Source organism: Manduca sexta, chromosome 3 (assembly GCF_014839805.1).
Source record: "Manduca sexta isolate Smith_Timp_Sample1 chromosome 3, JHU_Msex_v1.0, whole genome shotgun sequence".
NCBI classification, from domain to species: domain Eukaryota; kingdom Metazoa; phylum Arthropoda; class Insecta; order Lepidoptera; family Sphingidae; genus Manduca; species Manduca sexta.
This window is the reverse complement of record NC_051117.1, coordinates 1043515-1060732: the sequence shown is the minus strand read 5'-3', so window position 1 is coordinate 1060732 and position 17218 is coordinate 1043515. Positions and strand designations below refer to the sequence as shown.

The following is a 17218-nucleotide window of genomic DNA, read 5'->3' as shown; positions in this document are numbered from 1 at the left end:
GACCTTGGGAAGGTTATAGGTCCGGGGAAAATAAAGCGGGACTTTCATCCCGGAAAAACTTTTTCACGCAGACGAAGCCGCGAGCAATAAGTCAATTTAACATCCAGTAATTATAATGGCTTCAATGCACTTTAGAAATAGCTTGCAAAGAAAACAAGTCACTTGAATGATAAATTGTGTTATTTGCGCATTTATCAATAACAGACACTTTCTAGTTACATAATGTGATATGGTAAACAACCTCTTGAAGCTAAATTATTAATTGTACAATAAATACCGGCCAATAACCGTTATATACGGTTATAATTATAATGTAGTAAAAGGCGCAAGAGGTCATTGGATGCGGGCTGTTTCAAATAGGTGGGTCTGGCAATCTTTGGGAGAGGCCCATGTTTAGCACAGGATACCCTGTGACTGATGATGGCGATTGTGTAGTAATTTTCCGAATGAGTTTTCGCAGTTAAGGCAGAGATACATGCCAGTAAAACGAAACAGTAGCATACATGTGCTAGTTAACGGCATGTAGAAGAAACAGGCATATTCACAGATAGTTTGGGGGTAAGGGTAGTCGGCGCTCCTCCTGCAAAAAGCCTTGCATTTCCAGGGGTTTCGCGTGATACAGTCCTTGCTGGCAAAGGCCTAAACACTAATGGTAAATGCCGTCGATCTCAGCAGTAGCCTATTAATAATATATGACTGACATTACAAAGCAGAATAAAGGGATAGCAATTTAAGTTTACATATTAAACGACTCACCAGGACATTGGCCATACGACTTAGATCTTTAAATGCAATAACTTACGTAAATAAAATATGTAATAAAATCATGATATTTATAGTTATAATTCAGCTGTTTATCATTTAATTAGTCTTTTTAAATAACAATTAATATATTAATGGTTTCTTAAGTAGAAGAAATCTCGACAATGATTTATTTGATAATATTTATCTGATGAAAATTGATCGATAGATCCATAAAGGTGGTCGATAACGGGGGCTAAAATACAATCTTTTATTAAGACTGGAATTTGACCTCCGCAATCTTCAAGGCTGGCAGACTATGACCGTAAGGAGTTGCTTCTTAGAGTCCAAAACATATTTTAAACAGTTGAGCATAATAGTAATACCGTATTAACTTTATGTTTGTTAAGCTAGGTTGAGCTAGCGAGTTTTCGCAGCAATATATTGCGCAAGCCGGCATAATTGTCGACTGTCAAGAGGTAAATCTCACGTCAGACGACACTCTATTGGACTCCACTTACTACCAGTTGCAGAGGGTTTACTTTAGCGTGCACGTATACAAAATATATAATTGAAAGCCATTATGAATCGGGCTATATAAATAGACACTTCGAACTCTCCTAGGTAAGTAAAAACGCCTCTAGTTCATTATTTTATCTCCCGCATCGCTATGGAGGGAAGTGGACAATAAATATTTCCAACTACTTCCTATCTTTCTATTTGATTAATTTCGTTGCGGGATAATGACAAGTTTTCCCCGAGACTCGCCGAGCTTCAGCGCTTGGTGTCATAAAATGCGTGCCACTGCTGATCCTGGCTTACAGGAGTTCTATGATGAGTGTGAAGGCGGGAAAGTCTCTATTAGGTAGGTACATACATCTTAGTCTACTATCACACTGCTTAAATCATCAATAAGGCCTGCACTTGACAATTAAACTATAAAATAGTTAAACGTAAGCGAAAGTGAACCGTAACTCAAGGTCATATTACAATATTTTTCTTCATTACCGTTGACCTTAGCTGTCACGTGATTTCTCTGATGGTATGTAATAATGACCAGTCTATTGAGAGATAGAACATTGGTCATATCTCTGATTATTGGCGATAGATCATTTATGGCTTTAATTAGACTTATACGTTAGTAATTAATATTCTTCGTAGCTATTTTCATTTTAGAGATCAAATACTGTAGATAGATAATCGTATGACATCACGCTTTCGATCCCCGAAGGGGTAAACAGAGGCGCAACTAAACAACTTTTTGCCGTGCGTATTCCGTCCCATGATGGGATAGGGGGCCAATATCGTCATACGGGGCACAAATTCCAGTCACAGAACCCATACTGAGTAGAAAAACCCATTACTTTGCCCTTCCAGGGTTCGAACCCAGACCTCGGCTCTGCGTACTGTAACACAACTACGCCGAGGCAATTGTATCTGTCTATAATTTTACGATTCTAGTTAGATTTACTGCCTATAAACTATTGTATCGTTTTTGTATACCGCACGGCAAAATGACCCTTAAGTGTAAAGATATACGGAGTAGGGTACATTATCGGCTGACGAGAGCTGATTATTCCTCGCCAGTAAACACAATTATGTTGGCCTGGTTGTTTCCTCACTGTCTATTTGTTAGAGGTCAAATAACTTACATCCTATATTACTGGACCATGAAGGTTGCCGTTTAGGCCTCCGAACTGCGCTACGAAAAAATGTATTAAAATAAAAACACTTGTTCCTGACACCTGATATGATGATAGGCTTATCCCCATCACATCATGGGAAACATACATGGCAAAAAGTGGATGCGCTAGTTGCACTTCTGCTTAGCCCTTCGGGGATGAAGGCGTGATGAGTTTGTTTTTTTTGTTTTAACCAAAAAATATTTTTGCTAGGTTATCTAGAGAACAGGATAGCAACAGAACTTTATACATCCTACTAATATAAATGCGAAAGTTTCTGAGGATGTATGTATGTATGTTTGTTCCTCTTTCACGAAAAAACTACTGAACGGATTTGGATGAAACTTTACAGTAATATTGGTTAATCATCAGAATAACACATAAATAACTTTGTACAAAACAAAACAAACGCACATTTATTCCAGAAGGGGTATGAAAAGGCGCAACCAGGGCACCCACTTTTCGCCAAGTGTGTTCCGTCCCATGATCTTATAGTTATAGCCTATCGCCACATCGGGCACAAATTCCAGACTCCGGACAAATACTGAGCAGGAAAACCCAAATATCATTAAATTACTTTTTATTGACATTTATTTTTTTCGATACTTACACTTTTTATTTTACATCCACCGTCCAAGTAATTTATTATTGTATTATTTTCCAGACGATAAGTATGTAGTATCATTTAGTAACGCAATGTCGGCATGACGCTGTATAAAACCTTATCATCCAACACAATATTCCGAAAACAGTCTAGCAATTTCTAGTCGACAGAATGGCAAATATTGAAGATTGGTTTTTAGACGACATAAGTTAAGGTCTAAATTTGGGTGCAGGGCAGTTAAGTGTGCTCCACGGGCCACTGTACCGTGTGATGTTGGACAGAAGAGTTTAAGAATATTATGTAGTTAACACAAGATCTATGATCTCTATGCCTATTTACAAATCCAACTAACACACTATTTTGTCCCATTTATTTCGTTTATTTGAAGAGCCAACAAAACATACAAGTTACATAGTTTTTTTAACAATTCAGTAAATAATTGCTGCTGCTGTTTTAATTACAGGCTGTCACAGCATGAACAAATTATTACATAACACTAAACAATTAGCTGACACACAAGTGCAGTATATTCGAAATAAAAGACTGAATATAAAACTAGAGTTAGATTTAGTTCTGAAATGTAAGCCACAACCTCAATCTATACTATTAAGTTGACTTGTTTGAACGCGCTAATCTTAAGAACTTCTAAACCGATATTGATTTTTTTTTCACTAATAGGAAGCTATATTACTTCTGAATGTTATAGCTATTTATCCCAAAAAAATCCTGTATAGCCGCAGGCAATAGCTGATCTATAATATTAATAGTTTCTATTCCTTTGTATCAAACCGGAATTGACCGTCGTATGTTGGACGGAGATAAACAATTAATATGGGTAGTTGCGCCTCTGCCTACATCTTCGGGTGTAAGGTGTGAGTGTGTATTGCAGTTGTTTATAAGCGATACTACTATCAGGCGAGCAGCATGCTTGTTTCATCAATCAATTTTAATAAAAAAGCCTGACAATAATTACACTCAATCAATCCGTAACAATATAATCTTCCCATGCCGCACGTTCAATCCGTTACTCTTTACGTCAAAACCGGTCTATCTAGATTTCTAACAATCACCTATAATAAAGCAATGAATTTCGCAACTAAGGACTTGGGTGTCATTGACCAAAATTTCTCCTGGTTCGCCGCGAACAATAAAATGACCCGTAATCACAAATGTTAGCCAGTTATGAACTGTAAAAGTAAAAGTAATGGCAAGTAAGACAAGAGATGTTACAACAGAAACGTCTAAAGAAGCCTTGAGAGTTTTCATAGTTTCGGCGGCGGATTAATCAAATGTATTTCGATTAACAGCTGTTTAAGGCACGATCCCAATCTTAATCTTTAATCTGATTCCGAATGAACCAATCAAAATAACTCATTTGTGAGCGTGTCAAAAAATCATTAGCTCTGATTGGTCAATTGTGGAAAAAAAATAATCAGTTCATTTATTGAAAATACCGGTTAGAATACCACGATATGGCAATAGTATCTGTCGACCTCGGATAAAAGCGTGAACTTATGAGTCAAATAGATAGATAAAACCGCGGTCAAACATTGTTGCGAAATGACTAACAAAAGACCTTGACTTTCAAACAATATTGTTGAATTACATTCCATATAATATTGTTTTTAAGAGTGTCAAAAGTGAAGTCTTCCTTATTAGATCAGTAAAAGGTCCAAGCCAAGCAAGGCTTACTCAACAGCGGGGTAAATGACTTATTTTCTAAAGAAATATCAAAGTATATTACCTAAGACGGTGTATCCGTGCATCCTGCGCCAGTATTTATCAAATATTCCCTCCATTGTAACAAAACTCAGGAGCGACATTCCAAAATCACTAACAACCAACACAACAGAACTTACAACACTAAATGATCGATTTAAATGCACAATCGATTACGGAACTCACTCGCTTCCTACACAAAAAAGTATTGAATTGCTGAAGCACCTTCTTTGTAAGGTTCCTATCTTTCATAGATAAAAGATGGCAGAGCAAATATAATTATCATTGAAATTAAGATCTTGCGCTGACGATTTAGTTCCCAAAACATATTATAATAAAAACTTGTGTATTTGTAACACATGTTTTAATACCGGCAGTTATAAGAACACTGGCCATTTTAGTTACGCGGTCGAAAAAGAAAGGACTTTTAAAATAATATATAGTTTCAATGATTTATCTTGTCACTGGTTATTGAGTAATATTTACGCAAAAGCAAATCTAATATCGTTATTTTTAAGATTTATTATATACCTATCCATTCCAGTTTATTAACGATGTCACAATTTAAAATTAGAATGGTGATTCTATTTTTAAAACTGTTTATAAACTTTTTTACGATCTTTTTGCATTTTTTTGTTTTTTTTTTAACACGTTTTAACAAAACTTTTTTTACTATTTCACGCAAGACAGTCACATTTTGATACTTAAATATTTTTTTAATTTAAACCACTTCAAGCTTTCAGTATTTTTGTCGACTGAACCACTATACGAGTTTATGCAAGCGGTAATGAGGGTACGAATGCGTACCCGCCAACTGCATTTTGTGATAATGAAATTGTTTATAATATCGTTAGTCTATACATAATCGTTATACGGCCATTATGTATTTGTCTGTCGCAGTTAAGTAATTGTTGTTTCAAAGCAATTCTTGGAAATTGCTTATTAAGTATAATTTTTTTTAGCCAAATGGGTATTTTTTCTAACACAATCACATTTTAACAAAAAAGTGTATATTGTTAATAAAGAATAATTTTACCTGTTTCATTTCAAAGTCAAACTAGTATATAAAAATATGTAAATAAAATGAAAAGCATGTTTTGCATAAAAACAAACACACATAATTAATTAATTAACACTTGCACTTTTTGACAGATAATAAAAAATTAAAATTACGCCATCTTGTGTCAGTTATCGGTAACGTAGCGATACCATAAATAATGTGTGATTTTTATCTACCGTATGATAGATACCCTTTATTGTATTTTTGATTAAATGATAAAAAAATTGTAAACAATATTAGAGGCATACTGAATAAAAATAAATTAATTTAAAAGATGTCGATTACTCTGCACCCATTCAAAGACAAAACTTTTTTTCTTAGGTACAGCATATTTTTTTATTAAAATGGCAGCCGAAGTCGAACGTTACCACAAGCATTACATCTTTATCAGTTCAGTAAAATAATTCACGTGTACATTATCATAAAATAAACTTCCATAATATTATTTACTCTTCTCAAACAATAGGCAGTAAACACAATAATTACGTAATCAATCTTCACAAAGTTCAGGAGCGGGCAGTCCAAGGTTCGATTTTCGGTGAACAAACTTATTTAGGAAGAGCAGTGAGCAGATTTGACTCTTTGTATTTAAGGACTATAACATTACGCCTATTTCCACATCTTTGGGATGTTCCTTCATATATTATAAAAAAAGGGCACCAGCATACTCACATGTATAATTTCAGACTCCAATCCGATACAGAAATCAGTTTACCTCATAGGGGATTGTACTGGAGACCTGAAGGCAATCGTACTGCAAAACGACGCCGAGGAAGTCTAGACAGAGATATCGTAAAAAACAGTACAATCAGCCAATACAAAAGTAGTTGAACAAACTCAAAACTTTAAATCGACTTGTTTTTAAGGACACGACAAGTGATTTCACTGCACCTAATGGTAAGTGGAGTGCAGGATGTCCACTGCTGAACATGGGCCTCCACCAAAGATTTCCATAAGCGGCCCGCATCCAGCGACCTCCTGCGCCTTTTATGAGGCAATCTGTCCACGTCGTGGGGGATGTTCGACGCTGCACTTGCCAGTTCATGGCCCTCATTTTCCTGTAGTAATATGGATTATTTTTTCCAAGAACACAGGCAGAATCGCTACCAGAAACAAGTCAATAATGACAGGTCTACCCGTTAACCTAACTTCTAATTAAACGATTTAACTCCAACTAACACAAACACGTGTGACGAGCATAAATTATGAAACAAGGAAGGATGTCAACTTTGTAGGCATATTAATAAGCGCAGTGACACACATATTTTTGACTTTTTCAGGCTGACAAAGCCTATTGAATTTTTTACGTTCAGAAATGTGTTAATTTCGAGAATGACTCGTTAGTCTATGTTATTTCTATAGCATAACGGATCAAGGTAGGAAAAATGAGTTCTTCTTTTAAAAATGGCCCCACCGTTTTGTTCGAGCATGGGAACCCCACTGCATCTGATGGTAAGTGGAGATCCAATAGAATGTCGACTGACGAGAGATGATTACCCCTCGACAGTCGACACAATTGTTGTAAACGGATATACACAAGCTGATCCAGGGACACGAAACATGTGTGCCTTTATTGCTGCTTTAACACTTTGTGTACAGTGGTCGCTATCCGGGCGGATATAAAATATATCCAACCACCAGCAGATGTTTAACTCATCCGGAATTCATGATTTATTTATGACGCATACGCATCAAGGCTTAGTGTGTCACCAACGGACAGGCACTGAAGGAAAATGACATTAAATCCGATTTCCTTATAAACACAGAAATAGATTCCAAACCGATCATCTGATAAGAATAATTAATGTATGTTTGTGTTTATTGTTGTCAAATCCGGGTTAGTTTCTGATTCATCATGGAGGTCAAGTTTCGATTCATCAGAGAATTATTTATGACTTAGATGTTTGTTATCAATTTTGTTACTGATATTAATAATAGTCTTTGATAATAGCATTAAGTAAAGTGATGGTTAGTCTCGCCGTTCTTCATCATCCATACCACCATTCATGGGCGAAGCTAGGGGAGGATTTAGAGGTACAAATGTAACAACTACCCTCCCATCCCCTCCTTCCCGCCCTGTCTCGAAATTGAATTTGTAACTATTAATTGGTTTTAGACTTTTTAAGATGACGATAAAAATATCTTTGGTGCAATAGCGGCGTATGTATTTACGACGAAGGTCCTTATTATTACAAGTTTATAACAACTTTAATTTGGATAAAAAGAATTAATTCACCCTGCGCTTAGAACTTGTAATATCTAAAAGACTTCAACTTTGATTAAAACGATAAGACGAGCGGAAAATTTGGGATCGTAAATCTACGGTCAAATTTCTAGGAAGTCTTAATTATTGTAAGACGTATTTATAGGTATTATAATTTGTAGCTATATTTTAATCAAGATCTATTTATGCCTTGAATTACTTCGATATCAATTGAGCCGTTTATTGAAAGTTGATGAGTAGAAATCAAAATTTATAATTCCGAAAATCTTTTATTAGGTGAATTAAATTACGTAAGGTTTTATGAGTTAAGACCACTACCGTAATTCCTTAGTCATAGAGCACATTGGCCTTTTCGGACTGGTTTTTTAACTTTTTCTAGAACTTTTGTCCGAATGAGTTGTAAACAAGTTTTATTCAACAGACAGTATGCAGACAGCCATACTCGCGCAGATGATTGAAGACACTTTATCTACTTTAAAATAAATACGAAAATGCCTCCATGTTTAGACTAGTAAGTACTCGTAGCAATATATTGCAAGAACTTCCTGATACGTTTACGCCAGCAACAATGTTTCGGTATTTTTAATATATTTCGGCATAATTGTGTCGACTGACGAGGTAATCATCTCTTGTTAGTCGACACTTGGATCCCAGGTGCTTTGGGGTCACTTTGAATGATAAAAAAACATTGCTTGCCAGAATTACCGCAAGCTTTAAAATTACAGATGTCAGTTTCTCGTAATTGATAACACGGTAAAATTGCGCAAGTTAACATCTGCAAATTTTCTTAATAATCTAATTGTTTTATGATGTTACAGCTAAACCACTAAGTCGATTTTGAAATTTGGTATGGAGCTAGATCAGAAAAAAATTATATGACCATTTTTTTTTTGTTGAACAAATTCTACCCAGACCAAGCCGCGTTGACACTAAATAAAATAATGCAATTACGTCGTAAGATATTATTATAATCTTACGAACTATTATATATATTCACTCATAATGTAATAACTATAAAATTGATATACTTTAGGGCATATAAAAGGATTTGGATCTGCGATAAGTGACTTTCTTCCATAAATATAGAAACATATTGAACAAGCGTGAAATCAGTAAATCTAAATTATTTTTATGTCATTTTATTAAGCATTAATATATTTATGACATACTTATCTTACAAATATTAATAAAAAGTTTGTGAATGTTTTTGTTTCTTAAATATAACACAAACTGCTCCTTTTTTATTGCTTTGAATGACGAGACGAGCTTGTTTACCTTATGGTAAGCGACACTACCGCCCATAAACAGTAGAAACACCAACACCTTGAATTACAAAGTATTGTTTAGTATTTCACCGTGTTCGCCATCCTGAGTCCTGAGTGTTGTCTTATCATGTCCAGTAGTTACACTGGCTGTAGGATTTGTATGTAATCGGTGTATAAAATATGGCCTATAATTTACATATCGCGGCCATACATCGTATGAATCTGAATGATTAAACTCGGCGAGTGTCAAGGGACACTAATCCGTGTTTAATCTATTATGACATCATAAAGATTTATATGGAGGATTTGGAGTATTTATTCTTGGGAAATTTTGTGTAATATACATACAACCAAAAGCAGATAGTGCGGCGATATTCCTGAGAGCGTTTTGCAGTCATATGAAAACTTAAATTAATTTATTCCTGATTTTACGAGCGTATAAATGAAATGCTCGAATCAACAATAAAAAACCAATTGTATTTTTTTGTCTCCTCTCTTTATCATGTACTGTAGTCTTTACCTTAAACTGATTGAAAAGAGCAACACCAGAGTTCCTTGCCCGTTCTTATCTGGTGAGAACTGCTTGCCGAACTAGTGGTAGAGTTAATATTGACGGAAACTAAATAATGTATAACATTTTACAGATTCAAATAAATCATTTCATTTCATTTCGATAGCCTAATTGGGTGTGGAACGGACTGCCGAGACGAATGTCCGCAGGTTCAAAACCCAGGGGTACTCACCTTTAGCTTTCTAAAATTATCTGTATTCTTTATGAATTATCGCTTATACTAACAGCATTGTGAGAAAACCTTCACACTCGCAAAGTTCTCTATAGGAATTTTAAGGGTGTGTGAAGTCTACCAATTCGCACTAGCCCAGCGTGGTGGACTAAGGCCTAATCCCTCTCAGTAGTAGAGAAGGCCCGTGCTCAACAATGGGACAATATATAGTACAATATTATTTATTTATTATAAGCAAAACCGAGTCGAGAACATATATTGCGCATGTCTTCACACGCCTGCTGGTTACAGTTATCAGATATCGCTTATGAGAATATCATTTATAGCACCATTTTTCAACCACATTAAATTGTTATTACATAATTTTTAACGACGTATTAATTCTGATTTATCTTGAAATAATATTGAAACTGCTTGTAGGATATATTTCATATCCGTCCAGATAGCGACCACAGTTCACAAGGTATTAAAACCCGTCGTAGTGGCCTACAAGTGTGTCGCGTTCTAGGATCAACCAGTATATATGCGGTTCCAATAAGCCGGCATAATTGTGACTGTCGAGGGGTAATCATTTCTCGTCAGTCGACATTCTATGGGACTCCACTCCACTTACCATCAGGTGGGGTGAGGTCTTTAACGTGTCAGTGTCGAACCCGCGAGATTTTTTATGACCACGCGACCTCTTCAATAGTAATCGTTATATTTCGGTTAATTTGCATAAAACCTTAATGTACTATTAATCTAACCCTTCCTAACGAAACTATCTTTTAGTAAAAACCGTACAAAATTCTATTCGGTACATTTTGAGAATATCAATCACATACAAACATACAGCTTTTGAGGACTTTGTTTTATAATATATAGATAATAAATCCTTTGGTATATATAGATGAAATTCATTCGAGCGGTCCAAGACTGATTGATATACTGGTGAGATTAAACGCATTAAAAGAACAAACAAAAGGACAATAAATCAATGTAGATATGAACTTTGATATCTATGGATATTTATCGTATATGAACGAAATACCTTTGATCATACGGGCATAAGAATATTTACTGTCTATCGCACGCGGATTTGACTGTATGGATGTACGCTTCCAAAATATCAACATAGGGAATCAAGGCTTTTTTAAGGGTAGGCAGAGGTGTTACTTCCCAACATTTTGCCATCCATTGCACGTAATAGAGGACTAGTCTATTGGTTTTTTAAGTGCATGGTATAGTGACTTCACTGCAACTGATGGTAAATGAAGTAGGGTCCAATAGAATGTCACCTGGGGCCTTATTCACTATCCCGCACGTTATTTTAACAGTACGTAACAAGCACGTAACACAACGCGTCATGTTTAGGACTATAGAAATTTGGCTTACAGAATACCATTCCACGCACATTTCTCGAAGATAACATGACACGGCCGTGTTACGCGTTTACACTATCATACAGAATAAGGGCCCTGACGAGAGATGATTACACGTCAGCAGTTGACACTATTATGCCGGTCTGTTGGAACCGGGTATACACAGGCTGATCCTGGAACGCGACTCTTACGTGACCTATGGCGGGTTTTAATACCTTGTGTACGGTGGCCGCAGCCAGGCGGATATAAAATATCCTAACACCAGCAAACTTAACTTATGAACTTGGACACGATTCAAGACCGAAATAGTCACTATGAGTTATTCCTAAATAAAATAAAAAATAAAATTATCCAAGAATTGACCTATATTTGTCGCAAATATCTAAATACATTCAGCAGTTTATTCTTTAACTTCAATCATACATACACACTTTAATAATTATATTAAAATCGCTTTTCGCGGAATAAAAAGATAGCCTATAGCACTCAGAATTAATGCAAGGGCTTATTAGTGAAATAATCAAAATTGATTTAGTAGTTTCTAAGATTGGCGCGGTCATACAAACTCTTCAGCTTTATATATAAGTATAGATAAGTTTTATGGTATAAGTTTATACTGATATGTCGTATTGGCAAATACCTCTATTACCATATTATTTGATAACCGATAAGTGTTATATTTAAATCATTATTTCATTTATCTTCATAATTTGGAAAATTATAAAGATTAAAATATAGGTACATACCTATATAATCTATAGATACCCACGTAAGTACGATCAAAACTTTAAATCCACATGTGATGATAACAATATTTCTTTCTTCATTCAAATAATTTAAAAAGCATTTTATTTCAATTTTAAAAAGCGGCGATAGCCTAGATAGGGAACGGACTGCCATGGCGAATGTCCGCAGGTTCAAAACCAAAGTGCATAGCTGTGAATTTTTTTAAATTTGCTGTTTTTATAAGACCTTATTCACGAGTATATTAGTAAGAGTATTACAGCGAAAATTAATTATTTACGCGAACACGTCTTCCTCATTACGCAAGGCCAGTGTTATTGTACTTCCAACTACCGGTCGCAAGTTCATTTCCTATGTTTGATAAGCCGCTTTGAGATCGTATTGATAAGGAGGGGATGCCATTTTTAAAGCGGCAAACAGATGCACCTGATGGTAAGTAGTTAGGTCCAGAATGTCGACTGACGAAACCTATCCCTCGCCAGTCGACATAATTATGCCGGCCTGTTTGAAACTGGATGTAGTACACCGGCACGTATTCCTGTTATTTAAACTGCCAATTGCTAACAAAGTGGTTACGAACATTTTAATCCATTACACTCAAGTACATTACATTGTATGTCGATAATAATAATAATAATATCAGCCCTGTATTATATACTGGCCCACTGCTGGGCACGGGCCTTTTCCACTACTGAGAGGGATTGGGCCTTAGTCCACCACGCTGGCCCAGTGCGGATTGGTAGACTTCACACACCCTTAAAATTCCTATAGAGAATTTCTGGAGTATGCAGGTTTCCTCACGATGTTTTCCTTCACCGTTAAAGCAATCGATAATTCACAAAGAATACACACATAACTTAAGGAAAGTTAGAGGTATGTGCCCTTAGCATTTGAACCTGTGGACATTCGTCTCGACAGACCGTTCCATACCCAACTAGGCTATCGCCGCTTGTCGATTTTATGTCGATAATATATTTTCATTTATTGTGCTTGTGTTAATATAAGATGGGGTTGGCATATCCTTATGGATACAACCCCGAAATAAATAGTATAAAAAAAGAACATTTTAATAAAGGGTTACCAATAATTGCACCACAGTAATATAAGCAGATGGAGAGGTCTTAGTCATATGCGATAACATTAGTACTATGACAAGTGACTGTAGGAAGTGTGGTGCAAATGACAGCGGTGGTCAGAAAATAAGTCATATATTTAAATCAGATCAAACATTGATGCCTTGTATCTTTTTAACCTAAATGCTAAAGATGGTGGACATTGTAGCCAGTTAACTACTGGACATAAGACTTAACGTCTCATGTTTCAGGATAGCGAACGCAGTGGAATATCAAACAATACTTTGTAATTCAAGGTGTTGGATGGTGTTTCTACTGTTTATGGGCGGTCATATTGCTTACCATCAGGCGAACGGCAAGCTTGTCATTCAAAACAATTAAAAAAAAGATGTCTAGATGTTTGTTCGAAATAAAGGCAAAAACCGCTGAATACATTTGGATGAAATTTGGCTTGTAGATAGACGAAATCCAGGATAAACTGAAACGCCTGAAAACCACATAAAAATACTTTTATGTCTAGAAAAATCTGTATACAAATTGCAATTACGTTAACTCGTTTGATTTTCTCATTTGACCTTCAAAATAATTAGGCGTAATAAGACGTATTTTAAATATACCGATAAATATAATTACTTCTATTTATAAGTAAACCAGTTATTTATCGGAAATTAATACAATAACATTACGCAATGGTCCGGTTGCAAATTGACCGAAGAATCCATTAGTCAAAGACATTTGTTCGATGCGGACTCCACGTGTACGCCTGCTCATCGGATTTATGATATAGCTGTGATTGATTAGATTTCAGCATCATCTTTGAGCGGTAATAGCATAGTTTGATTGGAAACAGACTCCCGAAACGAATGTTCGCAGGTTGAAAGCCCAAGAACACACACCTCTGACTTTTCTAAAATTATGTGTGTAGTCTTTGTGAATTATCAGCCGTGGATTATTTACTATGCAAGTGTTGGGCACGGGCCTCCTTTACTACTGAGAGTTTAGGCTTTAGTCCACCACGCTGGTCTAGTGTGGATTTGCAGACTTCATCATTTTTATAGAGAATTTCTTAGGTATGCAAATTTCCTCACGATGTTTTCCTTCGCCATTAAAGCAAGCGATAAGTTACAAATAATGTACACATATCTTTCTAGAAAAGTTTGAGGTTTTGAACCTGACAACATTCGTCCTGACAGTCCGTTCCACTCCCAACTAAACTATCTCCGCGTAGGCATAAGCCAAAATTATTATAAAGTCATAAGTCACATAAATTTCAGATGGTTCAACAAACATTATAATTTAAACGAACAAACAAACTTTGTCAATACAAACTGATATGATTAAAATAATGTTTAGCGACTCGTGCTTGTTTTGAGCAAACTGTTTATACAAGCGTTTCGTTTGTTTACTACGAAGATTGCAGTATACTAGGGTGCAGCATGAATTGTAGCGGTGAATCATCTTAAAGCACGTTTGTCTGGTGACTAAGGCGCAGCGCAGACGTTGCCGGTTTCATGAAACATAATAATAGTAACGTACTATCCATATACATCGTAATTGACTTGATCTTTATTGTCAAACTAATCAACCGTTCATTAGAATCCGAGGCAATTCTTATACGCTCGGTCTTCGCGCCAAATGGACGCCAATGCACGGGAACATTTGTTGCGGCCCTAGGCTCACAGTGAACTGTGTATTCATCATGGTTATCACTTCACATTAAGGCTTATGAGGGCTTGCGAACAATTCCTGGCCTTCTCCCCTCCTTCCATGCTAAGAGCGTTGCTTCTACTTCCCCCACACTTTCTTCCCCAGATATCCCTTCCTATCTTTCCTCCAGAGCCCTGAAGTCGCTAGTTGAGGGATTCCAGTACCCCACTTGCTATTTTCACTTGGTGATGACAATTCCTTCCCCAAATATCCCATCACATCTTTCCACCAGAGCCCTGAAGTCGCTAGTCAAGGGATTCCAGTAACCCATTCGCTATTTTCACTTGGTGATGACAACGGGGTCCGATACTCAAAAAAACAGTTCATTAGTAGACAGTATCTTCAACTAAACTGGGTAAACCCAAATCCATTATCTTGGATTAAAGTTGTGACACATATTTCCTGAATTCGTCAATCTACGAATGTGAAATTAATCTAGCATCAATCATGCTAATATCGCGGATTGATGCGTCATCGAAGGTGATGTGATTGAAGTAATGGAAATGGTGTTTGTTATATAATTTACCAATGATCATCAGAAGGTGCTGTATTTGAATGTTTGAATATAAAGGAAATTTTGGAGGATGGTATCCATAATATAGGCTAGGCATAATACTACGGTAGATGCTGAGGGCATCCTTCAGTTTACGTGAGCTTCAGAACCCCTTACAACAGGAGACCAGCTGGTAAATGGCACCGCTGGGGGCCGCTTGGTTAACAACACCCTAGCAAGATGAAACCAGAGCACTTAATATACCAAAATAACCACAAATAAAATCATGATCTTTCCAAAAAGCGAGAAAGCAATTATCTATTGAAGGTCAAAAATGCCGCGTTAACTTTATCAGCACACGTGTTGGTTAACCGTTGTTTTCGTTTTGTCATGAATGGTGTGATATCAAAGAGAAAGTCATTCCTTTTGTTTATACTGTATCTAGATGTTTTTATCATAATGTCAACTCATAAGCTGCAGTCAGGACAGGATATCCGTTGCGTATCGCAGAAATCAGTTATGAGTAATTTTGCAGTAAGTCATTGACTCCTTTTTTCATAAAAGAGTGATGTTGAAGTGGGAGATCCTGAATTTGACGCCCAGATTGGGTAGGTAATATTGAATTTATCTAAAATTCGCCTGCGATTGGATGCATCGCGTTAAGGCAGTAAACCTGTTAATGGCAAAATGATGAATCAAAACATTAGAAACGCAATATTGAAACCTAAATGGTACCTACTAAAACTATATATTTCAATAAAACTTATGCAAGATATTAAATTATTAGATAACTAACCGTTTCCCTCACGCATCCTTAGTCGCAATCGCCTATCAGTTCCTCTCAGCATTCGCCCATAAAGATGACTTACTTAATAGCTTGAAACTGGTCAACGATTCCGACTAAGAATACGTCAGTGAAACCATTTTATCTAATAATTTAAGTATTATATCTTCCAGCAAGTACCTATTACATATCTGACCATCTAAATTCTTTAATCTTGATATTAGTCACCAAAATATTATAAAGAATTAGCACGTTTTTATATTACCTGAAGTAAAAAGTTCTGCAATCTACAAACAATACATTTTCTAGTTTTTAGTTCTTTTTTTCTTTATCTTGTCCTATCTTAAATCCGGTAACCATATCTATAAAATGGCTCCTGGCATTCTTCCAATTAGATAAATAGAGTTTAGCCTATTCTAGTCCTTAAAATAAAACCTTATCTTTCCCTTCTATCATTTCATATATTTATCAAATTTTATCTTGAAAAAGGTGGCCCTATCTTTTAAATCGCTCCCCGCTTGCACTGCCACCCTAAAGATAAAAGCATTCTGTACGATTCATTGACATTAATGTCAATGCTAAGCGTTGTGTTATCATTATAATAATAGTAACGGGATTTTCCTACTGATATGTCTATCGTATGGAAATATTGAAATATTTTTGCAGTTCAGTACGAAATGTAGATGAATGGTCTAGTATCCGGCTGGAAACTATACTATAAGAGGTTGACTGCGTCGGTGGCGTAGTTTTAAGTTGTAGTGACACTGCCCTGAGGTCCCGGGTTCGAATCTTGGATTCAGAAGTGATATTGGATTTTACTGCTCGGAATCCGGAATTTGTGACGATATGGCGATAGACTCGCGCTCTATCATGAAATGGAACATGCATGGAGTTTTCACAAAAGTGGGTGCCCTGGCTGCACTTTTGTTTATTTCTTCGAGAACAATGCCGTGATGAGCATTTGTATTATCTGCAAACTGTTGCAATCTCATTGGTGCTGTGAAGTTATTGTTGGGCA

At 36.1% G+C, this 17218-nt stretch overlaps 1 protein-coding gene across 2 annotated transcripts in view; it reads right to left on the bottom strand.

Moving 5' to 3' along the window:
• Positions 1-17218, bottom strand: part of LOC115456027 (solute carrier family 41 member 1) — a 76957-nt gene that overhangs the window by 30067 nt on the left and 29672 nt on the right. Inside the window, exon 1 of one of the 2 annotated variants that reach the window (XM_037440172.1) lies at positions 4772-5532. The exons of the other annotated variant lie outside the window; for it this stretch is intronic. Within the exon in view, the coding sequence (XP_037296069.1) occupies positions 4772-4850 (79 nt within the window). The 5' untranslated portion in view covers positions 4851-5532. Of the gene's footprint in view, positions 1-4771; positions 5533-17218 lie in introns of those variants that run through there. 2 annotated transcript variants of the gene reach the window in all.